Source organism: Echinops telfairi, unplaced genomic scaffold (genome assembly GCF_000313985.2).
Source record: "Echinops telfairi isolate 266 unplaced genomic scaffold, ASM31398v2 ScPeMD7_7472;HRSCAF=8510, whole genome shotgun sequence".
Lineage (NCBI taxonomy): Eukaryota > Metazoa > Chordata > Mammalia > Afrosoricida > Tenrecidae > Echinops > Echinops telfairi.
The window spans coordinates 2,424,055-2,431,901 of record NW_022111376.1 but is presented as its reverse complement, the minus strand read 5'-3'; the positions used below and the strand labels follow the sequence as shown (position 1 = coordinate 2,431,901).

The 7,847-nt window shown below is 58.6% G+C and overlaps 3 protein-coding genes and 1 non-coding gene across 4 annotated transcripts in view; 3 read left to right on the top strand and 1 right to left on the bottom strand.

The window, feature by feature from the left end:
- The first annotated feature begins 668 nt into the window (after positions 1-668).
- On the top strand, positions 669-2,819 carry RPL10 (ribosomal protein L10). The gene is given in 6 exon segments (XM_004718057.2): positions 669-763; positions 1,410-1,468; positions 1,552-1,659; positions 1,825-1,963; positions 2,357-2,519; positions 2,604-2,819. Coding segments are annotated over 6 exon segments (645 nt in total). The 5' UTR covers positions 669-740; the 3' UTR covers positions 2,757-2,819.
- On the top strand, positions 2,171-2,301 carry LOC115873977. Its single transcript, XR_004048733.1, has one exon. It is a non-coding gene; the product is annotated as a small nucleolar RNA SNORA70 (small nucleolar RNA).
- Positions 2,820-3,202: 383 nt separating the features above from the next.
- On the bottom strand, positions 3,203-6,271 carry DNASE1L1 (deoxyribonuclease 1 like 1). The gene is made up of 8 exons (XM_004717593.2): positions 6,217-6,271; positions 5,334-5,493; positions 5,142-5,230; positions 4,972-5,058; positions 4,533-4,633; positions 4,317-4,429; positions 3,955-4,203; positions 3,203-3,863 (listed from the first exon to the last, which is right to left on the bottom strand). Exons 2-8 carry the CDS (start codon positions 5,466-5,468, stop codon positions 3,741-3,743), a joined length of 897 nt encoding a protein of 298 aa, XP_004717650.1. The 5' UTR covers positions 5,469-5,493; positions 6,217-6,271; the 3' UTR covers positions 3,203-3,740.
- Positions 6,272-7,641: 1,370 nt separating this feature from the next.
- Positions 7,642-7,847, top strand: part of TAFAZZIN (tafazzin, phospholipid-lysophospholipid transacylase) — a 3,049-nt gene continuing 2,843 nt past the window's right edge. The window contains exon 1 of the mRNA XM_004717557.3: positions 7,642-7,790. Coding sequence (XP_004717614.1) covers positions 7,682-7,790 — 109 coding nt within the window. The 5' untranslated portion in view covers positions 7,642-7,681. The remainder of the gene's footprint in view (positions 7,791-7,847) is intronic.

The following is a 7,847-nucleotide window of genomic DNA, read 5'->3' as shown; positions in this document are numbered from 1 at the left end:
CACCATGGGAGAGGGCCACGGTGGGGACAGGGGTCCCGGCTGCCCGCGGCGCGGGAACTGTCCGGCTCCGGCACAGCCCCTCAGCTATGCGCAGCGCTCGGGGCAAAGCGCGGGCGGACTCTTGCTAGGCTGGGGGGCGGGCCTCCAAGTCTTCTGGGACAAAGGCTAGCGGCGTAGTCGCGGGCCCGGCGAGTCCCCGCCCCAGGAATGACCCGGGGGCGGAGTGTGGCCTGGGCCCCGTACTCTGGGAAATCCAGGCTTAGCTGTTCCAAGCCCACCCAGGGGACCGTCCCTCATCTTCACCATAGTTCTTTCATAAAGAAGGTCCAGCCGGGGCAAAAAATCAGTTCCCAATCCCGCCTGCGCGACGCAGGCTGCCCACGCCCTTGGGGCAAAGCCTGATTCGTTCCCTTGCCACCCGCTGGGCCTCCACAGCTAACCACCCAGGAGTTGTGCGCAAGTGCCTCTCTAGGCACACGCAGGCGCACAGCGCTGCTTTGTCTATGGTCGCAACGTAGTGAAAGAGCGTCCCTACGCCCTCGATCGGAACTCTATGGTACTTGCGCAGAAGATGGGCGGACTATATAAGTCGTGCGCAGGCCTGGGAGCTTCTCTTTTCCTTCAGCGTGGTGAGTGTGATTCGTTGTGTGCTCGCTGTCCTCGTCCTCTGGCCTGGGCCTACCCTTGTCGCCTGACTTTATCATCTGTTTTGTTGCAGCCACCTTGATCCTGGTGTCGCCATGGGCCGCCGCCCTGCCCGATGGTGAGTAGCCGATTCTCAGCATTTCTCTAGTTGGGCAGAGTGAATTGTACTAGCCGCTGAACACCCCCGCCCCCCCCCCACTTCCGCCACTACCAACATTGTGTCGAGGGCGGAGGCTAATTAGTGGAACTGACTTGCCCGGGAAGGAACCCCACGTTTCCCCCCAGCCACTGAGATCGTCTCGGGCTTCGATTGTGCTCAGCGCTTCATTCCCATCTAAGTTCCATGCTGCTGTCGGCTTCCCCCCCCTCCCCCCGCCTAGTTATTGGGGTGCTTGGCCAGCAGCTGTCTTTCCAGTACTTCGGATTCGCCCTCTTTTCAGCCCGATTCCTCTTAGAGTCTTTGTGTGGGATATCCTTATTTCAGCGCGGTCGTCCGCCATGGGCAGCCGCTAGGCCTGTGCGGCCTCCTCCTATGCCCTGCAGAGGGCGCCGTGGTAACCCCACGTTGTTCAGGGGACCTAGGCTTGGCCGTGTGTGGCTACTTTGTAGCGCCTAGTGCAATTTGGTCTCCAGGAAGAGAGCTAGGCCTAGGTAGGGTGAAAGGCCGATTGGCTTTGCATTTCTAACATCCCCAGGGCCCTGCTTTCGGTCTCCAGCGCTGGGGAAAAGCACTTTTAAACTTGGGTTTCTCCCCCCTCTTGCAGTTACCGGTATTGTAAGAACAAGCCCTACCCAAAGTCCCGCTTCTGTCGAGGTGTCCCTGGTAAGTAGTACGAGTGCCCTCAAATTGGCTTGGCCATGTGAAGTTGCCCAGGGCGCCGCACACACTTAGCTGCCCTTTTTCAGATGCCAAGATTCGCATTTTTGACCTGGGCCGAAAGAAGGCCAAGGTGGATGAATTCCCACTGTGTGGCCACATGGTGTCGGATGAGTATGAGCAGCTCTCTTCTGAAGGTGAGGCAATTCCTTCTTGTTCCACCCGGAGCCCCTCAAGAGAATTAACAGCTGCACTCTGCTGCCCCTGAAGTGACCTTGGGTTTGCTGGAGGGCAGCCCCTCCGAGGCCTGTGCTTAGGGAGCTCAGTTTCTGAGATGCAATCCTGTCTCCTTTCTTGTTTAGCCCTGGAGGCTGCCCGCATCTGTGCTAACAAGTACATGGTGAAAAGCTGTGGCAAAGATGGCTTCCACATCCGAGTGCGGCTCCACCCCTTCCACGTCATCCGCATCAACAAGATGTTATCATGCGCTGGGGCTGACAGGTGTGCGAGGCCCTGTGTTGGGGGCACAGGGCAGCTCAGTGTAGGGTACCCCTCCTAGCTATTTTCCATGGCCCAGCCCTGCTGCAGACAGTGACTGGCTTCAGCTGACCCAAGCCACACCTGAGCAGAAGCAAGGAGGGGGGCAGGGTTTCTCTCTCAGCTGGGAAATTTGTGGGTCTTCTGGGTAGCTTTGGGGTGTTTTGTTCTCTGCAGCCAATTAAGCCGACCGTCCTCCTTGTGGGGGCCGGTGTGCAATGGCTGCAAACAGCAAGCCTCCTCGGTAGTGTATGCAGCCTATTGTTATGTATAGGCTGCCCTAAGGGACCTTGGAGACAACCTTTTGCTGCTTTTCAATGCCTCTGGCCTGGCTAATTTCTGCTCTCCCTAAACTAGGCTCCAAACTGGGATGCGAGGTGCTTTTGGGAAACCTTAAGGCACGGTGGCTAGAGTCCACATTGGCCAGGTTATCATGTCCATCCGCACCAAGCTTCAAAACAAGGAGCATGTGATTGAGGCCTTACGCAGAGCCAAGTTCAAGTTCCCTGGGCGCCAGAAGGTGAGCCATACAGCCATCCCTTTATCTCTTGACCTGCCTTGCCCCTGCTTCACCTTCCTGTCTAATGTTCTTCTCTCTCCTTAGATCCACATCTCCAAGAAGTGGGGCTTCACCAAGTTTAATGCTGATGAGTTTGAGGATATGGTGGCTGAGAAGCGCCTCATCCCGGATGGCTGTGGGGTCAAATACATCCCTGACCGTGGCCCCTTGGACAAGTGGCGGGCTCTGCATTCATGAAGGCCTTGGTAGCCCTGTGCTGCCTCACTTGTACCCAACAAATAAAAATTGAACTTCCTGGTTTTCTTGGCTCTGGATTTCCTACTAGGGGGTGAATGATGCTGAGTGGGAAGGCCCTTGGGTATTCTGCCCCACTAGCTTGATAAGTGCCTACTCACAGGAGATAGCCCTCCAGGGGACCTGCAGGGAGGCATTTCCTCTGAAAGCCCTGGTCCTGTCCTGGCTGGGCCCACAGCTGGTAATCATGATTGAGTTTGGCTGCAGTGCCATGTGTCTACCCCTCTGGCAGGAACCATCCTGCAAGGATCTGTTAAGTCCTAGTTGGGAGTGCCAGATCCCATGCTTCCTGTCCTCACCTGGTCTTGAATCCCTTCCCCACAGGCCACCAGTGTCCTGTTCCCCCAATGCCTGTGCAAATGCACGCGCACACCAATCCCAGGCACAACTGAAATTTTAATTACCTTTATTTTTGTTCTCATGGTTACAACAACCACAAATTAACTCTATAAAGGACCCAATCCTTTTCCTGCAGGGTCGCCTGACCCCAACGCTGCATGGCATGGGTTCTGAAGACACCCCAGCTCCTGGGAATGTGGGGTGGAGGCCAGGTAGATTTAGGTGCACCCTTCCTCGCATCTAGGTTCACACCTGAGATGTGACTTATTGGTTAGCTGGCATCTTGGGATCTTAGCATTGTTCTACTGATGAATAGGTCAGGCATGAATGAGCCTTTGGCCTAGCTGCCACCCAAAGGGATATCCCTCCCATGAGCCCAGGGAAGTATTCCTTTATAGATCAAAACTTTTTTTCATAGAATAAGATCTTGGGATCGCTGGTCATTGTCTTGGCTGAGCCCTCTCCCCTTCCCCAGCTTCCCATGGGCTACTTTGTACCCTCTCCTGACACCACCCGTAGGGTTTAGTCTAATACCAGGCAGATGATCGTGCTGCTGTTCTATGAAGGAGTCACTGCTGGGAGGGCAGGTCAGGCGGCAGGGACCAGCAGCAGGGACGCCAGCAGCAGGACCACCAGGCAGAGAGGCTGCTCCCTTGGCGCTGCCCCTCTGAGCTCCACCTCCACCGGGTAGTGGTCGCTAATGTTCAGGGCCTGGACATGAGGTGAGACAAAGGTTGGTGCCTTATGCCCAAGGACTCTGCCTTGATCTCCCCACTGCCGCCCAGCCGAGCCTGGAGCCCACCTGCTCCTCGCTGAGCTGGAAGCTGCGGGGGAATTCAAAGGCTGAGGCGGTCTGAAGCAGGCCTTGGCAGCGAGGCCCGTGCAGCACGATTCGGTCATAGGCGCAGTGGGTGCTGGCCCGCACTGTGGTATCCACTCCATCTGGGATCACCCACAGAAAGCCCGTCTCCGTCCTCAGCAACAGTTCCTCCAGCCGCTTTTTGGTCAATGAGCCGCAGTCCGCGTTGAAGTCCCCCAGCAGGATCACCTCCTGAGACAGGGCAAGGGTCAAACCTGCCACTGGGCCCCCTGGCCCAGGTGCCATGCGCCGCCACCACCCACCTCTCTCCCCAATGAGCTGCCCGCCTGCTGCCCCAGCTCTACCTCACTCTGCCAGTGCTGGGAGACGTCTTGGAACACATGGTAGAGGGCATTCAGCTCCTTCTCCACAGCCTTTGGGGTGGTGTGCAGTGGGACCAGAACCAGGCTGGGCAAGACTGGAAGGCACCCCATGAGGGGGAGGCTCCAGCCACACCCAGCCCCCAGGCCAGCAGCCCTACTCCGCCCACAGCACACACCAGGCCCCCTGGACCCTCCTACCCTTGCTGGGCAAGGTGAACTGGGCAATGAAGGGTTCCCTCGCAAAGAGGTCATCCTGGTCGTTGTACACATAGGACTCCAGGACCTGTGTCCTGTGCGACCTGTAAGGACCAAGGGGTGGGGTTTCCCAGACCTGAGGCCAGAACCTTCCCACCCCCCCAGGAACAACACCTTGTCCTGCCCCATTCAGCACTCATCAGTCTCGCATTTCAGGCTGATGTGCAGGTCGCTGGGATGGCTTTCCCTTTGTGATTTGTTGGTCTCAGTTTCCCCATTATTCCGAAGCCAATGGGCTATCATTTCGTCTACAGAGAAGCCAGCTCCCCAGCACCTCTTGATCCTTGTCTTCCCAAGGACTTGGGTGTGCTTTTAGAAGTTTGGCCCCACACAGAGGAGAGAAAAAGGCAACTAGTGGGCGCTTCCTTGGCCCTGCGCTCACCGGTAGATGTAGACATACTTCTCCATGTACGTGCTTCGGCCCAGCAAAGGGCTGCTGAGGTAGCTGTAGGGCCCGGAGGCATCATATCTACAGGAAGGGAGAGGCCAAGTCAGCCCCCACCCCCAAGGCTCCTGAGGGACCCAGAATTCTACCCACAGTGCCCTCCTTACCGGTTGAGTTCTCGAAGCAGGAGTGGGATGGCACTGCCAGTGGAGTCCACTACTTCCTGCAGCACCATGATGTCACAGCGAGCCAGAATCTGCCAGATACCAGGGAGCCAATGAGAGAAGACTGAGTGCCAATGGCTCCAAGTCTGCGCCACTCGGCATCCTGATGGCCCTTCTTCTCAAGGAGGCACTTACCTGTACCAAAGTGTCCATCACAGGCTCCCTGGCCACCTTGGCCAGGGTCAGCCGCTGAGCGTTGAAGGCGCAGATGCGAAAGGCCTGCGCCCCCCCAGCCAGGAGGAAGAGCAGAAGTGCCACGGGGCGGAGCATGGCTGCTGGCTCCACAGGGCTCCTTCTGCTCCAGGAGTGACAGGGGTGGCACAGAGAAAGTGGCCTCCCTGCCACCTGCCCCAAGACACTGTTTGTCCCCCACCCCCAGTCCCAGCCCTGCCTCTTTGAGCGGGTGCTGCTTTCAGCTTTGGTCTTGCACCCAGTTGGGTGGGAAGCATCTTGATGCAGCCACCTCCCTTCTCTGGAGATTTGACCTCTAAGCAAAGCCCCGAGGTGGAATCACTGTATCCAGGCCTCCTCGCAAGCCTGCCTGGTGTCAGTGTGTCTCTAGGCTTCCTTCGGTCACTACCCCCTTGGTTGCCCCCCTCTCCCACTCCCCTTGGTCACCATCCCCCTCTGCCAATGTCCTTTTCCCTCACTTCCTCGCTTTCTGCCACTCAGGGGCTCACCCTCTCTGCTCTGCTCGGGCCCTGCTGTCACTGCCATCCTCCTGGCCACCTGTCCTCTGCCACTCCTGCTCAGCCTGGCACCCTGCCCTGGTCCAGCTCCATGCTAGCACTGGCAGCAGGAGGCGCAGGGCTCTGGAACCCCAGAAGGACTCTGGACAAATGACTTTCGGGCTTCAGCCCCATACCCAGCCCATGCTCCCCAAGCTGGCCTGGGTTCCAGTCCAGGGCTTCCATTCCTGCCTCTGCCCTTCCCAGGTCAGGGAGCAGCTTCTTCCCTCAACCCAAGGACCCCCACACTGGTACAGACCAGTGACAGCCCAAGGCCTCACCGCGCCCACCTGCCTGCCTGCCTGCTTGCCTGCCGGGACAAGGACGAGGAAGGAAGTAAAGAGGAAGAAGAGGTTTCCCTCCACCCTCCCCAAGGAGGCGGGCGCTGAACTGGGAAAGGTCGCCCCGCCCTCCACTCTTCTCAGGCCAGGCTGTTGAGAGATGACTGATCTCTGAGTCACTGGAGAGTGACTGGCCTGCCAACGCCAGTGCCTAGCAGGAGCAGTCCAGTAATGATTGGTTACCTGAATGAAAACCAAGAGCCAGCTCCCCGGGGCCCCCCCAGCAGCATCTGCTGAGGAAGACAAGGGAGCCCCCCTCCTCCCGCCCCCATCCGTCCAGAGGCCAGACAGTTGCCAGCGCTGGGCCCCAGCGGGTGTGGCTGTCGGCTCAGCGTAGGGCGTGGCTCCTCAAGTGTCCAACTCCAGGCCTGGGCGCTGACTACAGTTTGAGATCCTGAAGGGACTGTATGCACACCGGGACTCTAGGGAGGATGCGACCAGGTCCCCGCAGAGGATGGTTGTCGTGTCTAAAATGTAATCCAATGAAATAGTGCTTAAAAAGAAGAAATAGTTCAAAAAAAAGAGAGGGAGAAAGAAATGTGTATAGCAGTCTACAAGGCAGTCCTCTGTCCGTGAACGGACAAATGGAAAAAGACAATGTGATCTACCCCAAAAAACTCAAGTTCACGGCTAACGAGTCGGTTTTGGCTTCTAGCAACCCTGTGGGACAGAGTAGAACCGCTTGCGTGGGTTTTGAAGCGGGTTTTGAGTCTGTAGCTCTTTGAGAAGAAAAGCCTGGCCTTTTTCCCGCTGGTGGGTTCCAACTGCTGATCTGGCGGGAAGCAGCCCAATGCATAACCATTCCGCCCCTTGGGGGCCCACCCACAGCATGGGATCTTTTCTGAGCCCTGCCCAGGAACAAGGTGCCGGTAGACAGACTAAGGACACCTGAGTCGAGAACTGCAGCTTCACTCTACGTGGGTCACCCGGAGTCCCAACACGGCCGAAGGCCGGGGTTTGGCGGGTTCCTTGAGGGTGAAGAGAATGTAGACGACACGACACTGGGTCCCGAGTCGGACACATGGCAACTTCATTTCCTTTACTGTAGCGAGGTGAACCTCAAGCGCTAGGTTTCAGCTCAGTCAAAAGCACAAAGTAACGCAGTCCAGGCGCTCCGCCAGCCCCGCCCCCCGGTCTGCGCCTGCGCAGTCCGGCCGCTCGCGAGACTTGCTGGGGAGTGCTGGGGTAGGCCCGACGGCAACGGGGGGCGTGGCCTCTCGCCCGGCCCCGCCCCCTCTGCCGTCAAGCTGAGGCGCGCGTTTTGCGACGGGAGCCAGCGCGCCGAGGCAGCGGGTTTGAGGTGGGCGGGCTGTTGCTCCTTGTGTTCCGTGCGGCCGCTAGGTGGCTGGAGGGGCGGGCCGGGCTTGCCCGGCAGTGAAGTGACTTGGGCCGCGTTGGCGAACGGCCGCCGGCCATGCCCCTGCACGTGCGGTGGCCGTTCCCCACGGCGCCGCCGCTGGCCTGGAGCCTGGCCAGCAGCGTCGTCATGGGCCTGGTGGGCACCTACAGCTACTTCTGGACCAGTGAGTGGGCGCGGCGAGGGGCGGGAGATGGGAGACGGGGCACGAGCCCTGGCCCAC